The 16,641-nt window shown below is 37.4% G+C and overlaps 1 protein-coding gene across 2 annotated transcripts in view; it reads left to right on the top strand.

Moving 5' to 3' along the window:
* Positions 1–16,641, top strand: part of LRGUK (leucine rich repeats and guanylate kinase domain containing) — a 53,676-nt gene that overhangs the window by 11,595 nt on the left and 25,440 nt on the right. Inside the window, exons 7-13 of one of the 2 annotated variants that reach the window (XM_075024590.1) lie at positions 87–230; positions 2,474–2,554; positions 3,975–4,061; positions 6,115–6,221; positions 10,454–10,573; positions 13,356–13,452; positions 15,035–15,148. In XM_075024590.1, coding sequence (XP_074880691.1) covers positions 87–230; positions 2,474–2,554; positions 3,975–4,061; positions 6,115–6,221; positions 10,454–10,573; positions 13,356–13,452; positions 15,035–15,148 — 750 coding nt within the window. The remainder of the gene's footprint in view (positions 1–86; positions 231–2,473; positions 2,555–3,974; positions 4,062–6,114; positions 6,222–10,453; positions 10,574–13,355; positions 13,453–15,034; positions 15,149–16,641) is intronic. The other variant, XM_075024591.1, reaches the window with a different exon arrangement.

The raw sequence follows: 16,641 nt of genomic DNA, 5'->3' as shown, positions 1-16,641 counted from the left end.
TAAAGTGAACTCTGTTCTTCCTCAGGAATGTTGTTTTCCATCTGTAGAACTTTATCAACAGTTTATATGCTTTCATTTCTTCTTAGAGCTCTAATCAGATTGAGAAGATAACTGGGTTGGACAGCTTGAAAACTCTACAGAAGCTGGACCTATCTAGCAATAAAATAACTAGTCTAGAAGGCTTGGAGAAACATGATCTACTAGAGATGATTAACCTAGAGGATAACCAGGTAGCATACTTAATATTGATCTTAGCTTTTTCTAAGAATGGGTAATTTTTTTTTTTTCTAAATTTCAATCCCTTTAAAGCTTAATCAGAAAACCTTACAACACTACAAGAAATGAATATTAGAAAAGATGACGTCTTTTCCTTTGGTGTTTCATTCCAGTACTTTTTCACATGTTGATTGATAATGTACTCCTCAGGCCTTATTTAATATCTCTAGGTGGGTTTATCTTTATGTAGGTATCACTTCTGTAGTATTTAGTGCTCATGTACATAAAGAACTAACAGTGCTCCCTTGAGTGGATAAGATAAGGATGAGTATGCAGCTTTTCCAGCTTGATTATCCTTGAGGATCTTTACTTACATCACAGCTTTTCTACTGCCAGGCCCCAGGAGGGTTTGCTAATATCTCTCAGCCTGATTTTATGACCACAGATTCTTCTAAGCTCTCAGCTGGAAACTCCCTGTAAGTCAGAACTGCATGTACTCTGTTATAAGTGGCTTTTGTTATGCAGCAGAGTTTTCACTGGAAGTGCAATGATACAATCCAACTAATTTGTATTTGAATTTTGAAACCCAATCCATATATACATAATACTTTTGATATTGATCTTGCAGGGTCCTTAACTGAAAAGACCGTCAATTCATGAATCATTTTGACAACAAAGACAGATCTGCATGTGAAAAAAAAAAAATCTAAGAAAATAAGAAATAAAAATATAAACCAGGAATTGAACATTTCCTCTCATTTTTCCCCACTTGCGAGGTACATTTACAGGATTTAATTCAAGACACTACGAATTCTTTTTCTCACACTGTGTTCAGGTTGACATTTAAAGGTACATCAATTGCACAAGACAGGAAACTAACTAATAGTATGGTTGCTATTAGCATTAATAACACCATTTTCATTGCCTCATATAGTTTCCACTGTTCTTTATGGCACGCAAAAGCTATTAATTTTACCTCATCAAAATTTGCCTCTTTTAATGATGTTATTGAAACTGTTTAATGAGTCACCATTTTTTGAACATTTCCTTCTGAAGAATAATTTAAAGAGAATTTTAATTAATTAACACAGAAAGATTTGAGTTACTTCAGCCCACTACCACCCAGAAGGATCTTAAATGCTTGATTTTTTAAAAATGGGCATGATAGGTTTATCTGCAAACCTTGTATCTCATATGCATGTTCAGTGATTTTTCAAATGTTGATGACTGGCATTCTACGATTTATTTAGGAAATCCACCCAAATGACATTTAACTTCATCAAAACTGTTCCGTGCTGGGCTTTTTGTTATCTCAAAATGAATATTGGGTAGGCAATGGTTGAGGTTTATGCTTTTAGACACTTTACATAAGCGGAGTATGTTAGGGATAGAATCTGAAGTCTTCTAGGTTCAGTCTTTCAGCAGTGGAGGAAAACCAGGTATCCTTACAAGGCAATTCATCCCAGCCTACCATGGATCAGGTGACCTCCAGAACTGCCTCTCTCCACTGATTATAACCTGAGGTTAAGCAACTGATTTGGGCTAACTTAACAGATGGCTAAAATGAGGCACCGTGAACTCCATTTGACCCATTTTGGTTTAGTTGAGAGCCTTACAACTGTTCACTTAGGGTCTAGCACGAGTGCCTTTAGTGTGACTTTGTTTTGGGCACACAAACTTTGATTAATCCCACATAACTTCTAATGCTAATCTGTTGTACCCGAGTGCAGCCAACCCAGGTTTCCTTTGTGGATAGATGAGACCTTAAGTGGAATGATGCATTACCCTCTGGACACAGACAGCCAAGGACAACTATGCTCATGCTTCTCAGTCAAGTGCTGCAAGTTAGGTAGGATGAACTTGAGCTCCAGTGAAAAGAAACTCATTTTAGAAGGAATTTTTTTTTGCTAGTCAACTGAAGTGCAAATATAACTGCAGAATTGCCTCACTTAAGCACATCAGCCACATAAAAGCTAAATGCGTTAGGGCTTGACATTTGAAAGAACTGGAAAAACGCAGGTGGTTTGAAATTGCTGTCTGTATTATACTGCTTCTCCAGCTAACATCCAAGTTGTCTGCCTTTTGTCACTAGAAGTGCCTTATTGAATGCAGTTAACATGTATACCCATTTTGTGAGTATAATGAATTTTTTTTATGTCCAGATTTTAAGAGCAAGGATTAAAATACTTTTTTTTTCCCCATAGTTTTCATGGATTCTGTTGCTGCTGATTTATGCTCTGTTTCTGTCACTAATTAGATTGCTGAGCTGCGTGAACTTGAATATATTGAAGATCTGCCTCTCCTCAGAGTTTTAAATCTTTTAAAAAATCCTGTACAGGTAAGAAAGAACTAAAGAGGAAGCCAAAAATAAGAACCTAGAACTGCTGTTTTGGATCACACCAGAATCCATTTAGCCTCAGCTTCTATCTCTGAGAGTGGCCAGGCCATTTCAGGGAACAAGTACAAGAAATAATGAATGATGGTTTCCCTGGCATGGTTACCCACCTTTGTCTGGGAACTTTTTCTGAAGCAAAGCTGCATATGAGTCATGATGTTTAATATCCACATAGTAAATCCATTAATTTTTTTATTTCCATTTGTAAATCCATTTATATGTTTGTACTCACGGTATGCCATGATTTTTGTTCCGGAGAAGATTCCCTTTTTGTTTGCTTTGAAGGTCTGTACCTGATTGTTCCTAGGAAAAGCTCAAAGGAACTTAATAGTACCCCTGTTAAAATCATGTGTCTCCTTTCTTCTTTAGGATTTACTTGGTTCTCATTTATGGCTCCCATAATATTCCTCAATTAATGAATTAAACTTCCATTTTATAAACAACAAGATTGGTAAAATATCAGAAATTCTGACTTTGACTCTGCATTTGTAATTTGTCCTGAGTGATTAAAGATAATTCTATTCTGACTTTTGTGTTTTCTAAATTCTGTATGAATTTTACAGTGATTTCCAATGTCAAAGAGAAGAAAAACATTCAGGGTTTAACTTGTCCTTCCTGTAATTGCCAGTTTTGTATTGGCTTTTGTGAGAATGGTCCGTTGTGGCACACAATGAAATTAGCATGGAAAGATACCCAAAATAGGCTGTCCACTGGTTCCCTGTAATCTGAAAGCCTTTTTCTGTTTAGATGTCCTTCCCCTAAGCAATGCCTGATCCTATTCCTTTCAATTGCTGTTTTAATAACTTATACATGCAGCAATCATCTTAAGACAGCTCTCTGAATTTCAGAGGTTTTTAACAGGACCTTACTGGTTTTAGAACTAAGAAGCTTCATGAACTTGCAAGTGTCAACTTTTTAATTTGATTTTTAATTATTCTTTTTTATTGTCTCAGACTTAAAAGCATATATGATGGCAAATTTATAATGCAAATTATCTTTTGAAGTTCCTACAGTACTACAAAGGTTAGAAGTATTAACCATAGTTTATTATATAATCCCAGTATAGAAAACGCTTTTGGTTCTCCGGCAGCCTTTCTTTGTGTTCTAGTGGGTGTGGTGGTGATTTTTAAATTCCCATCCTGACCTTTTGAACAATGTATTGCAGACTTTTGAACAACTCTTAGCTTTTATTGCAGAAGCTAAGCTTATGGTGGGGGGTCAATTTGTACAGTGTATTGACATCCTTCAGAGTAAAAAGCTTTTTGTGTTGCAATGTATTAAGGCCAATTTAACTTCAACCAATTGAAGTTAAATATTAGATTGATGAAGTTAAGTATGTCAAAGTGGAAAATTTGTCCTTCAGGAACAAAGAGATTATTGGCTCTTGGTGATTTTCATGGTGCTCCAACTAACAGAACTGGACCTCAAGAAGATTTCAGTGGAAGAAAAGGTATGTAAACATCGTATCATTCTGGAATTTTTCTAAATAAAGAAATAAAAAACTGCATGCAAATGTAGCCTTGTAGTCATTTAGGTGTGACAATCTCCCATGTTTCAGCCTCCAAGATAGGCTACAAATTCAGAGACTTCTGCTTTTAAATCCAGATATAGTTCTACAGAATTTCTGGAGCAGTTGTGGTATGTAAAAATACAAAGCTTAACTAAAAGCTTTGTTCAGTGAAGAAATTTGCTTGGCAGCCATTGTTACTCAGCTACTGAATCTAAACAGGCAACTACATTCATGAAATACTCTGAGGTGATAACCACTGTGCTACTTCTAAAATACCGGGTTGGGGGGGGGGGTGGGGGGGTGTTAGTGTCATGTACAGCAAACTGAACTCTGAAAGTTATAATGATTCTTGTTTCCCGTTCTACTCCATCAGCTTTCACTGTAAAATCTTCTCCCCCAAAAAACCTGCTCAGACTGCTTACAGTAACTGTCTATTGTAATAGAAACCTTTCCCTCTTGTGCTGCTTTTACTGTAATTTGGTTGCTGCATGTACTATTTGGGCCCAAGCCATGCTAGAAGTGTTAGGATTAACAGCTGCCAATTGGGGTTGGATTTCAGGGAATTATCCTTTAAAAATGATCCTTACAGGAAATTCATCGCTCCTAACTTTAGCTGCATAAATATTAGGGTTCCTGTTTAATGCCAGGCTCACTCTATCATGAACACAGAGAAGGGATGATACCAGAGTGTAATTTACCCCACCTACCCGAGATGTTGACCTTACTCTTTGTTTTATGTGGCAATCTGTTTTCCTTCCAATAAAATTTTGAATATGTTAAAGAATTTTTTCTTTCTCTATGGACTATAAAAGTAAGCCTGGATGACTGGTTTAGATTAGCACTTAACTTTTGGATAATTAAAGTTATTTCAGAGAATTCTCTCCTCAGGTTATTTTAGGATGTCTACTCTAGCCTCATAGATTCTCTTGTCAAACTAAATTTGGAGGCACCAGGTCGTCTGTCTCACTAACACAAAATGGATATAAAGAAATGTTGTAGTTTAGATCAGAAGTGTAGTTTTGAAGTGAAACTCCTAGTTGTCCAACCTGCCATGCTTTATTCTCATTGTGGAATAGGCTTGCAATATATGAACTAGACTTCTTTTGGATTAACCTTAACCAGATGATGTGCACCAGGATGGACCTAATGTGCTCCTAGCCACTAATTCAGACCAAAGGACCAAACCAGAGCTCGAGTAAAATGAACTTACTTCCCTCACTCCCCCCAAAATAGTGTGGACACTGGGTCCCAAGTCCTGAGTGCTTTGCTTTGAAGATCCACTCCTATTGCACTATACTGCTTGCTAATATAGGCATGGCTGTCATCGGAGCTTGTTGCAGTATTTTGCAGCAGTGTCGGCTAGTTGATATTTGATGGTTTACATTAAATGACTCAGTAGTTCTTAAGCTGTTTCTGAGTGGGTAGCATTAATACTACCAAAAAATATACAAACCGTTAGCAGTCAGTACCCTCAATAGAGCTTTCAAGAGAATGGATGGAGGGAATCCTTGGAGTTTGAGTGCTCCTCCTCCCAGGAAAGACAGAAATGCATTGTCAGGAGAAAACCGCAGTTTGCTTACTTTGTTAATGCCCTTTCTGTTCCTGTTCTGACGAATAAATGAATGGCTTCAGTCCCTAAGGATTTTAGTTTGGCATCTTCCACCAGCATTGAGAAGATGTAAATTAATGGATAATTAAAACCAAAGAAAAATTACTTTATATCTTATGTGGCATCCTGTTTTCTTTCCAGTAAAATGTTGAATATGTTAAAGATGGTAAGCTACGTCTGGCTGCCTTCCATCCATCTATCAAACTGTGCTTAAATCTCCTGAAACGATTTATGTAGCGGAGTGCTCACAGACAAGCCCAATACAAAGACTGACCCTCATAAATATGAAGCCATCATTATTCATAGCGATCTGCAAAGCATATTGCAGCTGGAAACAATTACATCAGTGCTCTTCTTTATTTTGCCCCTAAACTGTGGAAACAGGTTGCTGCTGTGAATAAATATGATCCTCCTCCAGAAGTTGTTGCTGCTAGAGATCACATGACTCATGTTATGTATAGCATGCTGCAGCCCCAGAGAATCTTCGACAGGTAAGCTTACCTCCACTTCACATCTGCTCCTGAGGGTGGCACTCAAGTAAAGCAGAATACGTTGTCATATTTAGAGGGACATTTTTCTGTCCCTCTCCCACCTCTAAATTAATCTAGTGAAGAGGAGAAGTTCTATAGTATTCTGTTAGCAGTCTGGAAATTAGGCAAATCTTATTTGGTTGAAATTGATTATGAAATGAAGTTAGTCATTCACCTCTGAAGACTAAGACAGATTGTCCACAGCTCCATTTCTTTTAAACAATCTGTTGAAACAGATGGCCATTTGCACCATAAATGAAAGACACAAAATTTCTACCAATACCCAAAGGCAATTTAAAAATCTCTAGAGGGAGAAAAGAGCTGTAAAACCTATCTTCTTCCTATTCTGCTTACTCCTTCTCTTCAAACTATTGGCATCCCATTGTGAGCAAAATGGCTTTATTTTGTGGCTTTAGGACACATTTTATATTCATAAGGTGAAATTTTCAAGTTTGTACTTAGGGAAGTCCAGCTACTTCTGCCTTTGGGAGGAGATGATGCTGACTGCCATGTAAGGCACAGAAGGGAGAGGCAAATAATGCTCTTTTTCCAGTGTTGCCATTGCTATGCCAGGTGACTTCTCTCAGTCTCATTTCTCATCTAGAAAATGGAAATAGCCATACTTTGCTGCTCTGCAGAGGTGTTATGATATTTGCTTGATGAATGCTTGGAAGATGCTTTGACATACTTTCATGGAAGATACTATGAAATATAGATGGTTTATTATTATATTTGCTACAGTGGGCACTGAGATCAACTTTTGTGCCCCACACCCTGTTTTAGCACCATTTTGGACATCTTAATTCATAATGAGTAGTCTGATTTAAGATCCATGATTTAGTAACTCAGAAAATTATATTTTTAGTATAGCTTTATTGTGAGTCTTGTTTTCTGGAATTGTCAATGAAAGACAGGAACCATCCCAGTGGTAATGATAGCTTTGAGAATTCTTAATAGCCTATTAAAAAAACCCCCGAAGATTTATTTACTGTTTTGCAGGGTTGGAGATTTCTTAAAAAAAAAAAAAAAAAGGCACAATAGTTTTACCTAAAGGCATGGATTTCTTCCAGTGCAGACACAGGCTCTATTTAAATACTTGTTTATTGGATTATGTATGTGTATTTTCATTACTGGAAAGAAACAATTCTGTCTTCTGTCAGAGGTATTGTATACACAAACATATAAACATGCAGACCAGCATTTATGGTACTGACCAAAATTGTTAATGATGCTTTGAATGTTTGCCCATGCTCAGCTGGAAAGCACACAACGCAGTCATTAATGAAATCTTCCTAATGATGATGTGTTACAGTCTTCTACACTATAAAATGCTTATTGGAGCCAGATTGGTATAGTTAATTTGCTTCTATCTTTTTAGATGAGATTATAATTAATTCTGTTTTAGTAATATCTCTATTAAAAATAAAACCTGAAAACAAAGCAAAAAGTTACATCGTTGCATACTCTGCAGTCAGAAAACATTAGCATTAAGTTTCTTATGCTATTTCCTCTCTTTGTGTGCCTTGTGATTCTATCTTTAATTACATGGTAACACACCACTGAACAATATTATGTGTATTTTCCCCACCTACTAGAAATGAATGTGACATTTTAAAAGGTAGCTTGATCATAGTTATAACTGCTACATGGGGAGCTCTTTAGTCTGTTGGGCTCTTCAGTCTATTGGGCAGGTACATGATGAGACTTGGTATCTGGCTATTGAGGATGAATTCATTCAGAGAAGAAATAGAGCATGATTATTTTTAACAATGAAAGTAATTAACCATTGGAACAATTTACCAGGAGAACCAAGAATTCTCCACAACTGGAACGTTTTTAATTAAAATATGCTCTAACGGAACCCCAGGTATCAGGCTTGAAACAACTAACTCGGGGAAATCCTGTAGCCAATGCAATGAGGGGAGTCTGACTTGGTGAGCACAGTAGTCCCTTCTGGCCTTGAAATCTATTAATCTTGCACAGCAGTGTATTACTTTACTCGCCAAAGACAAAGCAAGTTGAAAGATGCACATTAAATGAGCCAAGAACTCTTTACGAGATACTGCTTGCATGTTGTAGGAAAAACAAAACTTTTAGTTTATCTTTTGAGAACCAGTGAGTGGTGATGTAATGAAAGATAGTATTATGGAAATGTTCTCCATATTCTTCTGCTGAAATAATAAATCCAAGGAATTTGAGGATGTGAGGAATTTGAGCAATGGAAATTTATTTAAGAGAATTTGAATTCCAAGTATAATCATCTCAAGTATCATTACTGGATATAACACATCCTTGTAAAAGAAAAGATTACATTGGAATTCTGCAATTTGCAAGCATATAACAAGTTCTGTGCATGGAGAAGGAATATATTAAAATTATGTTGAAGCTAAGGGTTCTGTCTTCACAGACCTGCCTTGACATCATTATTCACAAAGGGCATGGCCTTGAGCACGAGTTATTATTCTTTCTGATATGTCTTGATAATTTTTGAATCTCTAGTCACTAAGCATGTTTCCTGGAATTCCCGGCTTTGAAATGATTCATTTATAACAATGCACTTGTAGTATCCACAACTGTCACTAGTACCTCCTGGGATCATGTTGTCTTAAACTGGTCTTTTTCCTTACCACAAATGTCAGAAAAGGGAAAGACAGTCTGAACAGCTCAAATAATCAAGAGAGGAGGAAGATATTTCTTCAATTGAACAGAATGTCACAACCTAACAGATTCAGATAAGGATTTTTAAAATGTATTTTTACCTTCAGTATTTTTAATGTATTGTGCTAATATGCTTATTGTGCTAATGTTGTCTAATGTTTTGTAAATGTCACCAAGCAGCACAGTAAGTAAAAAATCTCCCAAGGGTTCTGCTACTGTCTTGCTTTAAAATAGTCTAGTGGATGGAACACTGAACCAGGATCTGGGTTCATTTCACCATTTAGTAGCAGCACATATGTACAGACTCAAGCCAGTCTCTTAATTTATTAGGTGTATCTGTTATTTCTTCTGTGAGGATAGTACTCCACAGGAGAATTAGGAGACTGAATTGCATTATTACCTTAGTGCTTCTGAAGCATCAAGTGCCATTATATACATATAGTGTGGTAGATAATAGAGCTGGTTTGGTGAACCTAAAATAGGAGTAAAGCCATTACTTTGAAATCTTTTTCCACCGTGCTTGTGTTGGATGGTTATCATTACTTCTTACAGAGTTAGTTACTTGTAAGAGAAAAGGTATAAGAAGTATACTCCGTTTTCTGGTATTTGTTTTCAGCTGTTTTCAATCACATTAAATGAAAGCTAAATACACATCGGTAGTTTTCTTCCACTTTAAAATTTAAATTTAGTTAAAGCTATTTATTAGTTAAAAGTAAGTGGTTTGAAATCATTTCAACTATTTCTGACATATTATCAAGTGGCATGGTCTTAAGATCTAGCTGAGATTTAAAAATGAGAGTCCAAGTTGCATTCCATTTTTAGCTGTCTAAATAACTTGCTGGACACTCAAAAGTGCAGAAATGCTATTCATTCTAGTATTTACCACTGGAAGTAGAAATTTGAGGATCTAACCATCTGCTCAGCATGGAGAAAATGGAGGGCTTTGCATTTTTGCAGCACTTTGGGTTCTTTTATTGTAGTGTTATTTGTGTTCAGTGGAGTTTAAGGATCTTAGTGTTTTTCATTGTGTTGAATTGAAGAGTTCTTTACAAATTGCCACCTTTATCTGGCAAGGCCATGGAAGTCAGCAAGATTACATGCAGGAATGCATAAAGGTTTGTAGGACTGAGTCCAGGTTCATGCTAGGCTTGTTATCCTGACCATTAAAATATTACCAACTCTGCAATAGACTTGGAAAACTCTTAAACAAATCCCAGCAACACCGTAACTGCAGAGGGAGCTTTAGAAAAGGCTATAAATCAGAAAAGTTTATATTAGACATAACATTATTCCTTTTGCAAAAGAGACCCAGGGGTCTTTAATGCAGTATTTTGTGCTATTTTTATGTTTAGAGCATATCAAACTGAGCACAAGCTTCTCCTGGTTTTTCTCTACGCTGTGAACAATGTGACTAGTGTGATAGACAGATGAGATTAGTTGATATGATGATAAAGTCTCTGCAGAAGCTTTTTACAAAGTTGCTGAAGTCTTCATTTGTAAGTAATGTAATGGCTCCTTGTTTTCCTTTCTTGTAGCACTTTACCTAGCCTTGATGCTCCCTACCCCATGCTGGTATTAGTTGGCCCCCTAGCCTGTGGTAAGAGAGAGCTTACTCATAAGATCTGCAGACAGTTCAACAATTTCTTCAGATACGGGTAAGTTTGCTCCATAAGTTTAAAAGAACTCCACGTGCTCAAGGCTAGAATTGCTGCTGGTTTTGTTTTTTGTTGTTTGTTTGTTTTTTTTTTAAAGAAGTTAAAAGTTAAAGAAAACCAATAAATGTTCATTGCTATGCATTTTATCTCTTCCCAGGGCTTGATTGCCTGAAGTCATCAAATACTTCCTTAAAAGAAAAGCTATTTAAATTACCATGTTCTTTTCAAAGGTGAACAGCAAACAAACAAACAAAAATGTGTCATTTAGTGCTCCTTTTATTGATCTGTTCTATCTATGCTCACTAATGCCCCTCAACCTAAGCATCTGTTTAGATATATATGCATTTCTCTTAATTTTTGTAATGTACCTGCATATAAACACATTAGCATGCATGTGCAGACTGCATCCAGAAGCTAGGAAAGGAAGCAAGTGCAATTGCTGGACCAGTTTATTATCCTGTGAGTAGTGTTATCAAAGCAAATGGCACCTTTCAGACTTCACCACCTGCTGGGAGGACTAATTCTCCCTATCTGAAAGGCCTGAATTACGATCCCTACCGCCCTGGGCTCCCTGTGTATTTAGTGGAGAGAAACTATCTCTTTCCAAGGGAGACTGAGCCTTTGTGAATCACTTCACTGAGGTACCTACCTATTTTCAGTGCACAGTAGATAGGAAGTCTGGCTAAGTTAGATCACCACTATCTGTTGCCTAAAATTAGGTGGTTCAAGCTGTTCCTTTTGTCCACCCATTCCATTCTTTACATTACCTAATGTTCATAGGTCCTATAGCACACGCTATTCAGCACTGGTCTGTATTCCTGTTATATTGTCTATCCTTTATTTTCTCAGATTTTTTATTACACGCATTTATCCATTCATTTTTAACCAGACTTTGGCCGTAGTTTCACGTATATAGCGTTTGCCACAATAGGACCTGGGTATATGTTTGTGCACTCTTAGGTACTCAAGTGGTGAGTTGTAAGAAAGGGACCATGGGCACATGCATATGTGAGAATGATTCCTCAGAGTTCTTAGCATCACAGGACCATGGTCTGCATGTTGATGTCATGTTTAGTAGTAGCCTTCTTCTCTAGCATAATATACCATGGTGAAGGAGCTTATATGTATTTCTGTCTGCTCTATACTCAGATTATAGCCACTTGCTGGATTAGATCATTAAACTGGCAAGTTGAGAGAGGACATTTTAAGAAAAGATCTGTGAAGGTTATGTGACTGGAAAAATGACTTTTTGCCTTTCTTTAAAGCAACTACTATGTTTTGAAAGACTAGATTGGAAATTACAAACTAATTGAATGCCAACTGAAATTTTCCAAGCACTATGTGGGTTTTTTTAAGAGCATTGTTTTTATACTGTGTATTTTATTTCCTAAAAGTTGTATGCATGAGGGGGAAAAAAAGGGAGAGAGAGACAGAATCTTAACAGAGCAGAAAATTGCAACCATAAAGCAAAGTTGTATTTTAATTATTCAGTGGAGATTTAAGCAATTTTATGGCTTACACTTTTAAATTTCAAACATTCCACTCATTAAAAATGTATTTCATGCAAGATACCCTGGCAGTTTGAATGTAAACATGGCCTTGCAATTAAAAAGGGTTGTAATGTTTAAAAGTGTTTCAAAAAATAAAGTGAAATTGGACCCTCAAACCATCTGGCTAGTGCTCAGGAATGACCTTTAAAGCTGGATGCGTTCATAATATCTTAAAAAAAATCAGGCCTTTGAAGTGAAATTTTACAGAGTCCATGTGTAGCACACTGTTCTCATTTGCCACAGCTTGCTGATAAAAAAAAAGTGACACCCTCTAATGCCGTGATAGTTAAGATCTGTCAAGGTCTGCATTATAGACTAAATTTCTTAATGGTTTATAACTCGGCTACCTTGAATAAATGAACAGAAATGGCCTGGTAGGTGGTATACTAGTAGGTGGTATATTTTTTGCCATGTTTTCCAGGACAATGCAGCAGAAGTCAAAGAGTTAAAATGTTGTCGGTGTGAATCAATGCCAAAGCTGCACATTACACTTTTGTTCCTGTTATCCTACAATGTGAAAACTAAAAACAAAACCAAAGCAGAAACAAGTAGCAAAATATAACTTCCTAAGATAGAACATGAGCCACTGCATGCTTTAGTCTAAAATTGCTATGTGCATTGACTTAGCTGGAGTTCTTTGGTTTTTTTTGTTTTTTGGTTTTCTTTAGTGTTTTATCCTGGTAGTAAGCTCACGTATCTGAGGTTTATCCTATTGTCCTTATGTGGTGGCAGGCCATTACTTTTCCTGCCTTGTATCCCACTTATCTCCCTAGTTTCAGGATTGTTTCTCCCCTTTCTATTAGGGGTCTATTTAAAGATTGGTCTTTATATCTCTTTCTTAACCTCACAGTTCAGCCTAACTCCTAGTCTCCTTTTCCATATTTAGGATTCTACTTTATATCATCCACAAGCTGACATAACTGGAAAAAAAATGGTTTCATCATTTCTCTATTACAGGGTGCTGTGACAGCTTCAGTTCAGGCTATCCTGGGTTGGGGGGGATTTATAGCCAAAATGTAATGTTACATTTAAACTTTTTTTTGTATTTATGGGTTAATCTTTCAAATATGCGGCATTAGTGGTATGATTTGCACCTCTTTATATTTCTCATATTTCTTCACTTCTTAAAAATAAAATGATTTGTAGTATTCTCCCTTTCCCCCCCTCCTATTCCATAGCTGCTTCTATGATTGAAAACAGGTTATTTCTTTATTATACCATATATCTTCCAGTCCCTGTCACACTACCAGGGCAGCTTACTTTGGTGAAGAAAACAGACTTGATTACTATTTCGTTTCTCAAGAAGCATTTGACAAAATGGTGAACACAGTAAGTACTTGACTAGTATCCTAGTAGGCCTCTTTCCTACATGCAGAGTGAACTCAAATTTTTGTCCAGGTCTGATTTTTTTTTTTTTTTTAAATTAAGTTTGTGTCTGTGTGTGCATGCTTATTCACTCTACAGTTATGTGGCTTAAGTTCATAGAAACCACAAATTCATTGTATATTTATGCTATCTTCTGTATGAATGTATAGAAATGATTAAATGGGAATAATGGTCAGTAGGAATCTTTAAACAGTAGTATAATGTAGAAATAAACTTATTTTCATATCACAGAATCATAGAACCACAGAGTGGTTTGGGTTGGAAGGGACCTTAAAGATGATCTAGTTCCAGCTCCCCTGCCATGGGCAGGGACACCTTCCACTAGACCAGGTTGCTCCAAGCCCCATCCAACCTGGCCTTGAACACTGCCAGGGATGGGGCAGCCACCACCTCTCTGAGCAACCTGTTCCAGTGCCTCACCACCCTCACAGTGAAGGATTTCTCCCTTACATCTAACCTAAGTCTACCCTCTTTCAGTTTAAAGCCATTACCCCTCGTCCTATCCCTACATGCCCCTGTAAAAAGTCCCTCTCCAGTTTTCTTGTAGGGCCCCTTTAGGTACTGCTAGAAGGTCTCCCCGGAGCCTTCTCCAGGCTGAACAACCCCAACTCTCTCAGCCTGTCCTCATAGGAGAAGTGCTCCAGCCCTCTGATCATCATATGCAAATATCTGGGGTGTGTGCAGGAAAGGAAAACTCTTGAAATAGCTGCCATCTTCTTTTTTTTTTTTTTTTTTCCTTTTCTTTTTTCAAAATCTTCCAGCAACCCTGCAGGGAATACGGTCTTTTAAAGTTTAGCAAATTCACCCTAAAGGCATTGTGTCTCTCTGAAGGCAGTGTGCCTCTAGCTACTGTTTCTGATGCCTTTTGCTGCCTGCAATAAAACTTTGGCTTGAAAAGCCAAACCAGAGCTCATTATTTGTACATATACAAATGGAGGTGCCAACACAGTCTTAAGCAACTGATCTAGTCCTTAATGATAACTCTCAGTAATCAAGTAGTTTAATTTTAAAAGAAAATAATCTGCTTACATCTCTCTAGACATACTACTGGGAACCAAAGTTTCAGTTGTCAGGTTTTAACTTTGAAATTTCTTGGCCCATTATACATTCTCCTTGCAGATTTGTTTCTGTCTTCTCCTTTCTTTGGCATCTTCTATTTTATATGGCATGGCCATATGGTTTGATGTAATGTCAAAAGAAGGATGCCCCTTGCTTTAGATCTTGCTGTCTTTGCAGTGTGAATGAATAACCAATAAAAGCTGTAACCTGTCAGCAGCTTGTTTTCAAGACATTGGTGTTTTATTATCCATGAACAATGTACAAGCCTGTATCCTGCAGGACTGGCTATGTGCTCTTCGCTGCAAATTTTGTGCTCCCATTGGCTTCATTATCGGTGATGATTTAGGCAGGGAGAAACTTTGTAAGGAGAGAAAGCAAGGAAGTCCAGAGTGATTATGCTCCTTTAGGGAAGTTGTCTCCCTTAAAATATTTCCTTTGTCATTATACTTGCTGTTTTGAATTTCAGGGCAAGTTTATAGCAACCTATAAATACAGTGGCTATTACTACGGACTTGGAAGAGACACTGTAGAATCAATTGCCAGAGAGGGTCTTGCAACCTGTGTTCACTTAGAAATAGAGGTAAGGATTACTTATTGCCTAACCAGTTTTGAATGACTCATTCTGTGAGAACTGTCCTGGGGAGGAATTCATGCAGTTTGGCTAAGGTTTGTTTCAGCTGCCCAGACAGAGCCACTTAGTGATACAAAAGACACCCTATGGTCTTCGGCCCAGCCTACAGCTGCTGGTGATACATTTGAACTAGTTGTGTGGGCTGCACTACAGTCACTGGAGAGACAGTTGGTTGGTCAGATGAATGGCATTTTTAACTCCACTGCCTGTATCAAGTAGCTCTCCATTTTCTATCTGTTAACCACACCACTCCCTTTATAGACGCCCACATTTAGTCAGATAGATCCTTCTGCTGGCTTCTTAAAATTTCCTGGCCTATTTTTTCAGTCTTCAGCAGCCTCATCTCCCTACCACATCACCAGTACTTTCCATTACAGTGTCTTCAGCTTTTCAGCCATGTGCTTTCCACTGATCTGCAGCTTATATGCGACTAGTCTAGAGCTGAACACCAACTGATCACCTCTAAAAGAATGCCATGTTTCTCCTTTGCTGATGAAGCAATGGAGGATGCATGCAGGCCTGAGGCAATATTTTGGGCAGAACTATTAAAAGATGCAATCTCTTTGAGGGATTACTTTACCCTCTCTGAGGTTTGTCAGGTGCACATGCACAGATGGCAGAATCTCAGAAGTCATGCTGCGTTAGGAAACTAGGTCACAAACAAAGTGTCAAAACCTGTCTATTGGAATCCCAAAAGAATAACCATTTAGATAATTTTCTAATTATGTACTTCTCATTATTTTAGATCAATATTTACTAGCTAGGGGTTGGAGTGACAAAAAAGCAAAGGCATGCTACACTTCCTTCCAAATTCTTTCTATAAAATAAGCTCCGCCTATATGAGCTTCCAAAATGAGACACTCCGCAGAGTACCCCGAATGTGATACTGAGTGTTGCTGGGTTTCACTGTGTTTGTAGGGCTCAGCTCTACCTCTGGGGGATTACTACAAGTTGACAGACACTACTACACTCCATGATGGATAAGGAAAAAAATAATAGAAATAAAAAAGAAATGTAGGAGACTGCAGTGCTAACATAGGATCATAAGTTGTGCATCCAGAGTTAGGGGAGTGACTAGGGAGACCTGAGCAAAAACTGATACTAAATTTAATTAATTTTAGAATGATTATTTTGTCTGTGAAACTGATGATCAAAACCCTAGTTTTCAGTTAGGAACCTTAGTGTTCAGCAGGAGTTTTAGTCCCCTTTGGCCCATGTACACATTTACCAGCTTGCCTATAAATGTACAAATAACAGAATAGCAGCATGTCAGCACTAAAAAATAAGTAGCTCCTTGCTCAAACGGTCAGCAATGTAATGCTGCAGTCCTGCTCTTACGCGCCTGCTACTTGACTGATATTAAACAGCAAATTAATAACTTAATCTCTGTGTAGTTCCATTTCCTCTTTTTCCTCAGTCTTGTCAGAACTGTGAATCACCCT

The sequence above is a fragment of the Buteo buteo genome, chromosome 4 (genome assembly GCF_964188355.1).
Source record: "Buteo buteo chromosome 4, bButBut1.hap1.1, whole genome shotgun sequence".
NCBI lineage: Eukaryota > Metazoa > Chordata > Aves > Accipitriformes > Accipitridae > Buteo > Buteo buteo.
Note: the sequence above shows the minus strand (reverse complement) of the source record. Positions and strands in the feature narration are given on the sequence as shown.